At 44.6% G+C, this 14496-nt stretch overlaps 3 protein-coding genes across 3 annotated transcripts; all 3 read right to left on the bottom strand.

Moving 5' to 3' along the window:
* On the bottom strand, nt 1-345 carry PADG_03062 (uncharacterized protein; the record flags this gene model as incomplete). Its single annotated transcript, XM_010759950.1, has 2 exons — nt 1-99; nt 151-345. The coding sequence occupies 2 exons, from the start codon at nt 343-345 to the stop codon at nt 1-3; spliced, it is 294 nt and encodes a 97-aa protein (XP_010758252.1).
* An 8281-nt stretch (nt 346-8626) lies between these two features.
* Nucleotides 8627-10798, bottom strand: PADG_03060 (tyrosine-tRNA ligase; the record flags this gene model as incomplete). Its single annotated transcript, XM_010759949.1, has 5 exons — nt 8627-9319; nt 9388-9745; nt 9837-10123; nt 10220-10373; nt 10500-10798. The coding sequence occupies 5 exons, from the start codon at nt 10796-10798 to the stop codon at nt 8627-8629; spliced, it is 1791 nt and encodes a 596-aa protein (XP_010758251.1).
* A 507-nt stretch (nt 10799-11305) lies between these two features.
* Nucleotides 11306-14331, bottom strand: PADG_03059 (uncharacterized protein; the record flags this gene model as incomplete). The annotated part of the gene is made up of 2 exons (XM_010759948.1): nt 11306-13957; nt 14134-14331. The coding sequence occupies 2 exons, from the start codon at nt 14329-14331 to the stop codon at nt 11306-11308; spliced, it is 2850 nt and encodes a 949-aa protein (XP_010758250.1).
* Nucleotides 14332-14496: the final 165 nt, after the last annotated feature.

The following is a 14496-nucleotide window of genomic DNA, read 5'->3' as shown; positions in this document are numbered from 1 at the left end:
TTACAAGCGAATGACGTGAGGGTATGCACCCTGTGATTCGTGTCTGTGCAAATCCTCATCGGCTCCGAAGATGACTTGTTTGAGCATATCATAGATGCACTAAGTAGGTTAGCTTGGTAGAGCCTTCTCTCGAGGAGGGAAAAATATCACGGCTGCGAAGGAGAAGATGTCAGAAGGCTTGTTAAGCTCGCCCTTGAAGCGGCCCTCCGGACTGCGCCAGCTATCATTGCCAGCTAACATTCCTTTAATGCACCTCCCTTTAGGGAGATAAGCTGCGTTTTCAAGATCGATGATTTGAGCCTCCTCAACAATCACCTCCGGACCAGCACCGCGGTAGTTGATCATGATATTGTCAGGTTTGATATCTGGAAGCAATTAGGTTTAGGTTATGGAACTGAAGAGTGCGTCCTTCACCCAAATGAACAATGTCATGGCTGTGCAGCTCAGCAATCCCGCGCAGACTAGCTTTTAGGATCTGCTTCCTGGCTTGTATTGATATTTACTTTCTAACAAGGCTCAGAAAGTCATCTATCTTTCATGTTCTCGTACACAAGTATCCACTGATTTGGAATGATGTCATGTGGTAAGCGTAGAAATGGGCTTTCACAAAGCCGCGGTCGTATGTTCTCATTGAAGCTTGGAGAAATAGCCTAGGGAGTGTCCTTCAAGATGAATTTGCCTTGTCCGGATCGTAGCGAGACGCTGGCGATTATTGGCCCGGATTTAACTATTCATGCGCTAGCCGACTTAGGTATGCAAGAGGGATGGATGGGATGGATCAAAGATTCAGGATGTAGATGAGTCGATCTCGCTAAAAGGATTGATTATAGCTAAAATTGGTTGGTTATAGGCAACGCTAAACTAACTATGTAACTACAAGTGCGAGTTCAACCTACAGCCATGAATTTCATAACTCTAGGTCTGTGTAGTTACAGTGTCCAACTCTTCTCTAGCTAAGGACCGCAGACCATCCACTTCGTGTCACCATCATCACATTTTCTTGACGTCCTGCTTCTTGTCCCTCCCTGTCCCACGAATAATCTAAGTTACCCAGCACTGTCGTTTCCTCTCACTTATAGTAGTGCTTTGATGCAACGATCTTTTCATCCTTGTCGAGCTCGAAAGTAGTGAAATGCCTTGCAGAATCTCTTTGGCTCGGATGCTCCGCCTCCCTGGGAAAAGTGTGAGAGAAGAGATCAACGGCTATTGTGCATGACCCCCTTCATTGCCACTTTGACGGTTTCAGGCTTTAGAGTGTCTTTGTACTTTTCAGCAACTGTAGCGAACTCGTCTTGGGTGGTCTGGAAGAATCACCAGGGTGCAGGAATGTTGGCGCCATGGAGGAAAGGTCAGGCAAATCCTGGTACAATAAGGCATGAAAATGAGCGTCATCACCTACCGCCTTGCAATACCAGCCGCCGTCTACGCAGCAAGAAAGGGAAGATTGTAACCCTTCTCACTTTTTATTTCCTAAATAGTAGCACTGACTAAGGTGCTAGAATGATTGTCATGTGATGATGGTCCGCTCCAATGCACAGTCTTGTAGCAATGAACACAAATTTCCAATAGTGAATCAGTCCGCTAATTCATCAAAGTGTGGATTGTGAAGATAGGGAAACTTGGACATCACATCACATCGTCACATCACCCCTTTCTCTCCTGGTTGATTTTAGCACCCAGGAGGCTGAGGCTGAAGTCCCTTTACCAGTGAACATTCATCTTTGTCAACTCAGTATTTGCTGCTGGTTAAAAGAGAACATAGTGTGACTGAGAGTTCACCTTCACTAGAGAAGTTTGGATCATGTCCATGTCATGCATCGGCCACGCCGTGAGACTTGAATCATTGAGGAGATAATTTTCTTCATCTGGGCATGTCACCCTTGCAACCAAACAGATGTTCCAGATCTTGCGCTCTAGTTGGGGCCTGATGTGTAATGGTCTGCGGCACAGCAAGGCAGATATTGTTTCTAACATGTGGAGGCATTTTTTTTTTTTTCATTGGCGTACTATCTTAATGAGCGGAGATCACCAGTGTGCGCCACAGGTGAGAAACATTGGGTTTGCCGACCAATTGCAAAAGAGAGAGATTAAGGACAACAAGTACCAAGACACAGACAGGATGGGATTGGCAGCGTTGATAGAATAGGGGTGCAGAACCCAAAACATCAAATATAGGATGTAGAGCAATTGTTAGTCATGTATGCGACAAGAAAATGAGACCAACAGAGTGAACAGGAAACCTCAGCCAGCCACAGTTCTGAGCAGACGAAATATCTCAGTAGCAGGGCTCAGTCTGTGCATAAATGTTAGGGTAACTTGACAGTAGAGTGCGGCGAAATTGTATCAGGGAAGAAGGGAAGTGGAACATGGTCAGCATGTTGAGAACAGTTTCAGCTGCGGCACAGCTGGGCCAGGCGACACTACCAGTGGGGGCCAATGAGAAGGGGTGGAAACAGCACACATGAGACAAGAGAATTATGAGGAAAGGCAGGGAAAACAGGGATGATGGAGAGAAGATGTTCGAGCGGCGGGAGGAGGTTTATATAGTCTAGAAAGGGGCGATGTTGCGCTAAACCCGATCAGGATTGCGCTAAACCATAAGGCAATTCCCCATGATACGGTATAACTGGGTATAGAGTTAAATGCTGAGGCATACAAAGCTAGACAGTTTCGCCGCGATGAGCCAAAACAACAGCAACATTGCTATCACCAAGGCTCCTCTTCACTCTAAAAAGAAGAGAGTCTGCGCAATCTCCTCTGCTCTGCTAAAACCCCCAGATGACCCCCCCCAGCCCCAAAACACCATGTCCCAGGATGCATCAGACACTACAACAGCCACCACAGCTCAACTACATCAAATCAATATCAACTTCAATCCCCGCCCGGCCCTCTCACCAGGAGGAGAATTCATTGAGAATGTGACTGACTGCACTCAAGCAGTCCTGCTAACTGTGAAGAACTCCTCTTCCACAGTGAATTATAAGCTCAATGCTCTGCTGAGTCATGTCAACAACTTCTTCTTTGCAGAGCTAGCTGCAGTGCTTGAGCTATGCAATAAGCTATCTGCAGTACTGGACCTGATACTCTGCACTTATGAGAACTCTCTACCACACCAGACTGCTGTACTAAGGCAAGCCATGGGACACAGCATAGTCAAAGTCATTAAAGACCTCATCACTGAATCAAAGCCTATGTTGATGTATGCTACTGCTGCAACAGCTAAGGCAATCTTCTCAAACAATCCCCTTCAGACCATTTCAGCAATGGGACAATCTCACAAGAAGCAGGTACAGTGGGCCAATCACTCCCTGCATCAATGACAGAAAGACAAACAAGTTATGATTAGACTACCTGCAGCACACACTGCTTGTGACCTAGACCCCCAAGCTATTCATGAACAAGTACATGCCATGATCTCTGATCTGACCTGGATCACTGATGTATGGCACTGCTCATTGGAAATCATCATGACTGCCCCCTTCCCAGTGAAGACAGCCTTCATTCTTGAACATGCAGATAAGCTGAAAGCTGCTGTAGATGACTGTCTTATTGAGTGACAGAAATTCTGAATCATCTTTGTAGTCAGTTCAATCAAGAAGTTGACACACAGCTTTGAAGAACAGAATATCACTCTGATTCCAGTGTCAGAAGAGATGCTTCTTTCTGAGATTTGAGACATCATTCATCAGACTTCAATCACTCATTGTCACTGGACAAAGAAGTCCATGAACCTCAATCTGCATGAAGAGTACATCTGAATTGAAGTATGAACCTCTGAAGCACATCTCTTTTCAAACAAACTTCATCTTTTCAGTTGTCTGGTGATGGTTAACAAAATCAAGAAATCATCAAAGATTTCAATTTGCACAAGATGTCACAGCTTTCACACAGAAAGAAACTGTGTGTGATCTCTACATTGTGAGAAGTGCAGCAGTCCTGCACACTCAGATGAATGTCAAACATCAGCTCACTGCTGCAACTGTCTTGACTCTCATTTCACTCTCAGCACTGACTGTTCAGTGAGGCTCAAAATAGTCTCTGAATGTATAGAACACATCTCCCATCATCAGCTACACTCAATACACAAAGCTGACAGAAGAGCATTCATCTCAGCTCATCAAACTTCAGCAGAGAAGAGCAACTCAGAGCTAAACTCTAAAGACTTCATCTCATCTCCTCTCTCAGCTCTGCTGACACCAGTCACTAGCTCTCAAAGCAATCAGACAGACTCAATGATCTGCTCTCAAACAGACATTAAGATCACATCAAGTCTGAACCTTCACTAATGAAGAGCAGTCACAGCTCTTCTCACAAATCTACACTCACTGTATATCAAGTCAATGTAGAAAGACAGTCAAGCTTTCATGACATCACTCTCTCACTAGCAGATGAAAGAGTCTGCAACATTGTGATCATTTAGAAACTCTGAATAGCTATGAACCTCTTCATCTGCCTCTTCAAAAGTCATCTCTCATACAAACACTTCACCTCACTCTTCTTCAACTGGATCAAGAGGTCCAGAGTACTGCTCTATGTCAGAAATGAAAGAGCTCTTGCACCAACTCAATCTATAGCAGATATCTCAAGAAATGTTGTCTGTGTCTCAGTTAAGATCTCTAACTTCAAAAGAACTAATATCTACAACATATACAACACCTCATCTGATGCCATAGATGCAGGTCAAGGCCTTCAAGACCTTCTCTCTCTTACACACACCACAGAGACCATCCCCTGGATGGCATTAGAAGACTTTAATATTAGACACACAGCATGAAACTCTACAACTGATAGACATTCTCAAGCAGAAGAGAATCTGTATAACTGAGCAATCTCTCTTGAACTCCAGCTTCTCAACCCAGCTGAATTCTCTACACATAGACAAGAAGACACACTTGATTTTGTCTTCTGTGCTGCTAACTCAGCTATCTGTCATATTGCTTCTGAACTGCACTGCATCTCAGATCATGAAACTCTTATCACAACAGTTCAATTATCACAGACTCAGACTCAATTGATTAAGAAGAAGAAGCTTAGTTTTGCAATCTGTGATGCTGATCACTTCTTGCAACTACTCACTCTCTTCTTCTCACCAGTCTATGAGAACATGAATGAGGAAGCAGTGGACATCATGAAATCTCTTCAACTGGCTCTACAAGGCTCCTGCTCTCTCACCCCAGGACTCAAGAGTCATCATGCCCCATGGTGGACCCCAGCAGTCAAGATAGCCAGAAGAGTATATCATGCAGCATGTAGACACAGTCCTTGTCAATCAGAACAAGTGACATTCCAGACAGAAATTAGAAAAGCTAAGAGAGCATGGAATTGTCAGTGAATTGAGAAGGCTTTCTCCTTATCAGATGTCTACAAGATTGTCAAATGGCATAAATATCAACCTCAAGACTCCACTTCTTCTTTATGACATTCTGATGGACATCTAGAACAATCTTGTGCTGGCAAATCTTCTCTACTGTGCAAGACACTTCTGATCAGACATCTTGACACAGAAGATATTCCAGAGCATACATCAACAATCTCATGCAGAAAGATACTCTGAATGCTTCTTACAGAGCAGGAAGTCTACAGAGTCATCTGCCAGACACTTAGCACATCTTCTGACCTGAATGACATTACAGCCAAGGTTCTTCAAAAGACATGGCCAGTGATAGACAATTGAATCATTCTACTCTTTCAACACTGTATAGATCAAGAAATCCACCCCCAGAGCTTCAAGAAGACTGAGATGGTGATTATTTCAAAGTCAGAGAAAAGAGATTACTCTCTATCAAAGTCTTACTGCTCAATCACACTGCTATTCTGTCTCAGCAAAGAGCTGGAGCATCTGATAGCTAGATGAATGTCTCATCTCACTCTTCATCATCACATTCTAGCAGAAGATCAGTGTAGTGCTGTTCAACAGAGGTCTGCAGTAGACCTCACCACCACACTAGTCTGTAATGTACAAGAGGCATGAGACAAACACCTTCTGACTGGCATGATCACTCTAGATGTCAAAAAGACCTTCAACAGAGTCCTTCAAGACCAGCTTCTAAGACATCTACAGAAACAGAGCTGGCTGGCAGTTCTGATAAAGTGAGTAGCATCTTTTCTTGATCAATGACTAGCTTTGATTCAACTAGACAGTGTTCAATCAAAGATGTTTCAGATTCTCTGTGGTCTTTCACAGAGATTCTTCATCTCATCAATTCTCTTTCTGCTCTACATAGAACCTCTCCTCCAGCTTATCAAAGACTGGTTTGAGTACACAGATGACATTGCAATCCTGAAGACTGGAAGCTCCCTTGAGTGAGTAGAAAGTCAGCTTCAGAATTCTCTCAATCACACTCTGAAATGAGGTATTGACAATGAAATCTCATTTGACCCAGCCAAGACAGAGCTTCAATACTTTCATAAAAAGATCAAGTACTCAGAGCCCTTCATCTCCTTTAATGAACAGACAATTTCCCTCAATAACTACATCAGATGACTAGAGATTTTCTTTGACAGAAAGTTACTCTTCAGAGAACATATTCACCTTGTGTGCACTTGAGCCAGAATTGTTACAGAACATGTTAAATCACTAAATGAAGTCTCATTTGAAAATCAAACACATTTACTCAGACAAGCAACTCAAAGCTGTGCCTTCAGCACTCTGTTTTATGAAGCTGAGACCTGGTTCTTGAAGTGAACCTCTCAGACAGTCATTGACAAGATTCAGATAGTCTTCAACAATGCTGCTTGAGTCATTCTACCTGTCTTTGTCACAACATCTACCTCTGTTCTTCTATGTGAATCAAGCTGAGGCTCAGTCAAAGTCTGACTAGAAAGAATACATGACTGACTAGCTGTTCACATAGCTGCAGCTGATCTGTCACATTCTCTACATCAAAGATGATACATCTCACATTTTAAATGAATTAGATGAAACATTAAAATGATGACCATCACACCCAGCTCAGAGTTCTTGCCTTCTTGAGACAATTCTGGCATATCAAATAGAGAGCAAAAGACACTAGAAATTGAGGCTGTGGGACAAGCTGCAGAATCAGCAGCTTTTCAAAACTGACTTCAGAAAGCTGTATCCCCTCTCAATCTCATCACATATACTGATGGCTTCAAAGACAGTCAAGAAGTTTCAGACAGAGACTACTATCTATACTGAGGAACAAATCAATCTCTGAAGCTTGATAAGCTGCCTCTGAGCTGCACTGCTGAGGTCTTTGATGCTGAAGTGCTTGCAGCAGTTGCTGATCTCAAGACAGCACTACAGAACTCCTTCTCTATGTTCACACAGCACATTATAGTGACTCTAGACAATGAAGAGACTGCAATAAGACTTCACACAGACACACTCACACAAACATCTTTTCTCATTTTTGCTAAGTTCAATGAACTCTGCAGATTCTGGACAAAACAGAGCTCAGGTCCAGCTGGCCCAAGATGGATCTATGTTCAATGATGCTCTGACCATGCTGGGATTCCAGACAATGATGCTGCAGATGCTGCAGCCAAGTCAGTCTGCACAATGAAATGCACTCACTGCACTCTGACTCTGGTGTGAGTCAAATTCTATGCTAAAGAACACTTCAATGCCTCACTGCAACAATACTGGAGCTTCAATAGCACATCACAATACAAGAACCTCAATATTTCAATGTCAAAAGAATCCTCCTCTGAGCTCACTCTTCTCTGAAGAAATCTAGGCCACTTGCTGGCAGCTAGAACAGATCACAGTGACTTCACAGCCTATCATCACAGATGAGCACATGATGACACACTTCTCACCTGCTCTTGCAGCTGAGATAAGACTCCTGAGCACTTCTTCTTTTGCTGGAAAGGCTGGAACATTGAATGAATTAAAACCTCTGAAGCATGCTGAGAATCAAAGAAAGCAATTGACTGACTTCTCAGCACAGTAAGAGAAGCTACAACCTTCCCTATCTGATGCACTAATACCTGCTTCTTCATCAACATCCAACACTGCTACTAGAACCTGTTCAACATCTGACTTCTCTCTCCCCCTCTCTCTTTCCTATGCTCCTTATATACATTTCTCATCACCTCTACACACCACCCTAGAAGCCCTTGGCTTCCTCAGTCCTGTAATCTTCAGCTACTACGCCATTCAGAACCTCCAGGACAGGGGCTACTCTGTACATAGACTCTCAAGAGGGCTTCGGCCGACTAGACATGTCAGGCAGCAGACTAGCTGCTGCGCTGGCACACCTGATACCCTTAGGGAGGTGCTGTGGCCGCGACAGCAGACTATTCTTAGTCAGCTGATCACGTGCCTCCAGGCGTTAAATAAGTAATAATAATAATAAAAAAAGCATACAGAGCTAGAGGTTACTAGCAAAAGGAAGAAGTATTAAAAGGCATCATGATAGAAAAATGAAATGTGTTCCCCGACAAACGAAGATTAAGACACAAAAGGAGAAGAGGAGACGGAGCTAAGCAGGTAGGGATAACGGGAATCAAGTATCTAATCTAATTTACAGGTCCACAAAACAGAAAAACAAAGAAGTAGAAGGAAGAAAAATCCGTAAAAGTATACAGCATATCGCTATTAACAGGTCAGGCGGAACGGAGCGGGAAAAACGAGAGGAGAAATCCATCTTACCTGGATGATTCATTCGACTCTCACATCTCCCGATTTCACCTCAGCTTCCTCTTCCTCCTCCCTCCATCCTGGAGCTTGTAGGCCTAGTTTCTCATAATCCTCATCGCTCACGATTTTTACGATCTTCACTTTCCATTTCCCAATCCTCAAGATCAGCAGAGAATCGTCAATGATAAATTTTGCTGTTTCATCTTTGTTCCAAGTCTTGATCGGAACATAGGACAATTTGTCATCCATAACGGCCTTGGAGTCTGATCTTGACGCGACAGCCGCTCCGTTTTGTAAGATAAGCCGCATTGCTTCTGCCTTTGATGATGCGAGCCCTGCTGACCAAAGAACCTTGTGGAAAAACTGTCCAACGACCAATGATCTTGGGAGAGTAACATGTGGGGATGGCACCCTAAAAGGGCTCGTTTCTGAAAGATTGATATCACGTTTTGGGCGGGCCTCCATTTCTAGGGCCGTGGATACTTGCCCTCCAAAAAGGCTTCCAAAAAGGCTTCGATGGTCCTTCTCAGCTTGGGCGGCTTCCGCAGGCCCGCGCATAAGTTCGACGAATTCGGAAGCCAGTTTGTGCTGTGCGACTCTCTTAGACGGGTCCTCCATGTGCTGTACCATGATTTTCTTGATTGTGGGTATAGAGAGGAAGGTAAAATATTTCAAATATTGTTCAACATTCTCGTCCGGAACCCGTATGAAAAACTATAGACGGTAAGTTTCCTGTAACGCTATTGTAGTAAATGGACAATCAGAAGGAACAGATCTCTTACCTGGTAGAGGTCAAAAGTCGGAGTCATGTCCTTATCTAACCAGACAGCATTTCCCGCTGTCTTTCCAAACTTCTCCCCTGATGGGGTTGTGAGGAGAGGTGTAGTAAACCCCATAGGCTCCAATATTTCCCGGTCTTCAGGATTCGGAGCATGCTTTCGCCAGTAGTCCTGGTCCGCTTTCATCAGAGCTTTCGTCGCATCGATGCCAAATTGAATATTTCCAGCCTGGTCGGACCCGCCAACTTGCACCAAAATGTTTTGTTGTTGGATGAGTTGCCACCAATCCCATGCTTGCAGAAGAGGATATGTAAATTCCGCCAGGGACATGCCTTTCCCGCTCTGTAAACGATTCTTAACACTGCAAAGCCGTATTGTGTCAGCCGCCCTCGTCCGGAAGACACCTAACAGAATCCTATACTAGACAAATAGTGAAGGGTGCGTATACGTACGTATCCCGCCCAAGCATCGGCCCCAATCGCACACTCTCTCCCATGGTTTTCATGACCTCCATGAACGGCGCCTTGAGCCACCATGCATTATTATTCACGATTGCCCGTCTCCATATAGGTTCATATGCGTATCCATGTTTAGCCCCGTACCTCTCGATAGACATCCCGAAAATTCTAAGTTGGAGATGCATGTTCACCATATTCTCTTTGCGCGTAATTCTGGCCTGTTTAGCTCTGGGGGCTTCTCTGTCTGTAGGGTCGCCAATTTGACTTGTGGACCCGCCTAGCTGTTATTTGAATTAGTGATATGCTACATAATACAGCTCCATACTTACTTGGACAAGTATATAGCGTGGAAGAGCGTAAAAGCAACATGTGCTCACCAGAAAAACCGATCTGATACCGTGGACATAAGCCCATGCCAGAACCATAAATGGTAGCATGTGTCCAATATGCAGAGACGGGGCTGTAGGATCGACACCAACGTATACTCCTACTCTTCTTTCCGTCCACATTTTATTCAATGCATCTCGGTCACTACAGTACGCACAATTGCGTTAGCGGAAGACGCAAGTCGTGTCGCGCAACATGAAACGTCGCCAGTATAAGGGCATATTCATTCCAATGCTTATTCTCTCCAGGGAGATTAGGTAGCTAACATACCCAACAACTTGGTTAACCAAACCCCGTTCTTCCATAAGTTCCAAAAAGCTCTTTCTATTGCCAGCCTTGATTTCCTCTGCATACCCTTTCCACGTTTCCTCCGCCTCCCGCATCCGCCGGATATGATTTTGTGTGATATTGCGTGCTTGGAGCAAAGGGGCTGTCATGATGCTGGAGCATTTCGCTCCTCCTAGTGACATTCTCCCCACATCGGCAGGCTGTGGTCGGAGAAACATCATGAACTGGGGGTAAGGAAGCATGGAGAGCGAGCAGGCAGGGAACGACCGAAATTGCGCCATCATTCGGATGAATCGATGGCGGAGCTAAGAAAATACAGACATTTTGGAATCGCAGTGATCTCAGGCTACTACCCTTATATCAATTGGACGCGTTAATCACTTCAACCTGTTGTGAAAATACAGATGTCTTCCTCAGACTAAAAGGTTCAATCCGAGACTTTTTCTCAAAGTTTGCTTGCAGACTGCGGATCAACGATAGCCCGGTTGGGGTTAGAACTCTCCATTGGAACCTGAGAAGGCAAAAATTTAGACGCTTCGTTGGTTAAACCTTCAACAATAAATAGACGCTCTTCTACTCTCTGTACGGATGACACGAAAAACCATGGAAGCTACTCAGTTGGACTAGGATCATGCAATGTCAAAAATAATTCAGAAATATGAAATTCACCAAATCGACATAAACTTCTCAAGCGTCGAACAACCAAGTCTTGAAATAAGAAACATCACAATATCAGACCCCAGCCCCGACCACCTTTATCCGGGCGAACAAATCAGCAAAATCATGATTCAACTCATAAAAATCTGAACAACCACTTCATTGCTCCAACCGCTAACTAAACCCAACTCCTTCCACGCGGTCTCAACATCAATAGCAAGCACTGTCTTCCCAGTCCCATCTCCTGCAACCTTCAGTTGAACAGTGTGCATCGGAACCACCTCCCCGTGGAGCAACACCAGGAAGTTTTCCTCCACAGTGCGACAGGTAGAATCAGATATATATACACCCAATGTTCCCAATGCCTTTAAATTAATGTTAAATTTGAGCCTGCTATTAGCGATAAGGAAAATTTCTGAAGTTACAATAGCAGCAACTCCAGTCATTTTTCCCAAGAGGCCTAGAATAGCGACATCGGTGTGTATCGTGGCACCTCTGCTATTTGAATGAATATCCTTACTTCTTTGTATATTTTGCATTGTAAATGTCCTGACAGGGAACATCGTTAAAATTTCCCAGCCTTTTGTTTCCAGAGATACGGAAACCAGTGAGGCTTGGTCTGAAGGTTTCATTATTGGCGAGATGGCCCCAGAAGAATGTGCGCGTATCACATACTTGTCACTGCTACCAGGAGAAATGCCTGGGAAATCAAGGATGGAGACTAGTGAGGTGGTTTTCCCAGCGCGGATGTTGAAGAGGCCTAGGATACCACTTCCAGATTTTGCCCAGCCTGTGTAACAGCCTACCCTGAGCATCTGGCCTTCGTTGTAATTGTGGTATACATCAATTGAGGTTCCTAGAACGCTTGTCCGAAGAATAATCGTGTTGCCTTCGGTTGTCGGAGCCGTCATCTGATTGATAAGATTGATATCGTGTTCACCTGGCACATCGGTGATGTATATTGGGCCGCCAGAAACACATCTAGCTGCTGCGTGGAAGGATGCATACGGGTGGCTGGTCTGGAACATGTCCCAGTCAGGGATCACGTTAAGATGCCGTGTAAAGAGGGCGTTATGTGCATTACAGAAAACGTGCCACGGGTGGGACGTGGAGACATCGGGAAAGAAATCGTCAGAGTTCCTTAGGAGAATCCGTGGCTTGTTTGTCGGTATCTGGGAGTGAAAAATGATCTGTGGCGCCTGCGACATGCAGCTGATTGCTTTGGCTTGGAAATAACGCAGCGACGCAATGGACCACGCATCTTGATACGCCGTCGTAAATCGGATTCGGTCAGTGGGATCCTGCAACATGTCGAGGAAAAATTGCGCATCGGTTTTGACGGAGTCAACTCCAGCCTCCAAAAGAAATTTATACATATCGTCATAGAACCGGTAAATATCATCCGGGTCGACAACCAGCATACTCCCACCGGAAATGCCATCAACCTTTTTGACGATCTTTGTTTTATACGTTTTTGCAATCTGACCGTCAGGTGAGATACCACCCCAATATCCGAGAAGGGCATGCCAAACGGCAATATGCTGGATATTTGGGTGCTTGTGGCGTATTTTACTGATTGTATGCTTCAACCCATTTGGAAACCCTTCCTTATTCGCTTCGAATTCCATCCAGCCACGTTTAAACTGATCTTCGCCCTTTTTGTCCAATGCCTGCCAATTATCATCTATGATGAGGTTGACAATATTGATGCCATTTGCTTTTAGAATATCGAGGGCTTTTAATATTTTTTCCTCTGTCAAGTCCTGTCCTAGAGCATTCCAAGTACAATAAGCTAAGCCGTCATACCAATCAGACATCCATTGAACCTGAGGGTCATCCTCCACGAGAACAATATCATTGCCCAACGGTGATTTCGGCTCATTCAGCTCCTGCGGCGTAGTTAAAGTTGCGGACCTAGTTCCAGAAATCTGTCTCACGACTTTTCGCGACTCATACATTACGGCGCTTTTCGCGACCTCGAAAGAAGGTGCCACTGCAACTAGAACCTGAAAGTTGGAGTTGTGGAAATTGTCATTCCTCACAACCGCCACAATCTGGCCTTCGTCTCCGGAATTAAATAGAGTCATGACGTTATCCACCCCACTGATAGCAAGGAGAACAAGGTGCGTTCCATCTTTGCGCAAAAATGACAGAAAAATGGCGTCCTCTGTCAAAGCCAGGTTTTTCATGCCGTGTCGTGGTGCAATCCAAGGTTCCCATATACGGACAAGAGCATAATATCTAACGAAGTCCTTCGGGAGGCCGAAATTTATTTTCTCGCGACTGCTCTGGTTATCAACCGCGGATAGGACAGTGCCTGTCACGCTCCACAAGAGTGCCCCGGGGGACTCGCTTAAGCGTGTCTCAATCTCGAGCTTCGGATTAAAGTGATCCAAATACTCAGTCAACTTTGACTCCTGGACCACGGGCTCAAGGCTTTTGAGAAGTTGAGAGCTGAAAGGTTCAAAAACCAATTCGCCATCTTTCGTCCCAAATTGATCCTTCACCCATGTCCAAGAAGACTCTGCATCAATTCTATATCTTATAGTAAAAGCGGCATGCTTACCCTGTTTCGGGAAGTCGAGTTCCTGGGAGAATGTGTAGGTGTGATAGTTTAGCCCTGGTCCAGGGCCCACTGCCATGGGAATAGTTTGTGACGTCGAACTCTTTTGCAAAGGAAGTGCTTCCCATGAATCGTTATTGTTAACATTATGCCAGATGGAAACCTCCCAGGTCTGCTCAGGAAACGAGCGGCTTGACTTGAGCTGGACGGTAAAGAGGAGCTATGAAGTATTAGCAACTATAATTTATGGCGTTTAGCATCTGCATTTCGGCCAAGAGACAGCTAGATAAAAAACCTCAATAATTTAAAGTAAGCAATTGCAACTTATGAGATAAAATGTCGTATTACGGAAGAGGCCAAGAAAGAAGTCTGCTCAGATAACACTATCCGCCGTACCTTATCGTGATCCGCACTCCTTTTCAGGCATGTAACCTGGCCCAAGGGCGGCCAGCTGGTAATATCTGCAAAAAGGCTCATCTGTGCTGCTCGCACAAATTTGATCTGTGAGGGGCGTTCTGCCTTCTGCTGGCTCAGTTGAGTTGCACTCCCATGTCCCGTGTTTAGAGTTATAGAAGCCAGAGTGCTCGAAAGCATGGATGAAAGGGTCGCTTTTGACATTCCCTCTTTTTTTTTTTTTTTTTTTTTTTTTTTGGTCTTCTTTGGTGGGTTGTTGTTGTTGCTGTAGACAGACGGGCGGGCGAAGTATTCAGCGGTCCCCTGTTGAATTTGTAGGATGACTGTCTGAGATGATAACCAAGA

The sequence above is a fragment of the Paracoccidioides brasiliensis genome (genome assembly GCF_000150735.1).
Source record: "Paracoccidioides brasiliensis Pb18 unplaced genomic scaffold supercont2.3, whole genome shotgun sequence".
Taxonomy (NCBI): Eukaryota; Fungi; Ascomycota; class Eurotiomycetes; order Onygenales; family Ajellomycetaceae; genus Paracoccidioides; species Paracoccidioides brasiliensis.
The sequence above is the reverse complement of the archived record's forward strand: the minus strand, read 5'-3'. Positions and strand labels throughout refer to the sequence as shown.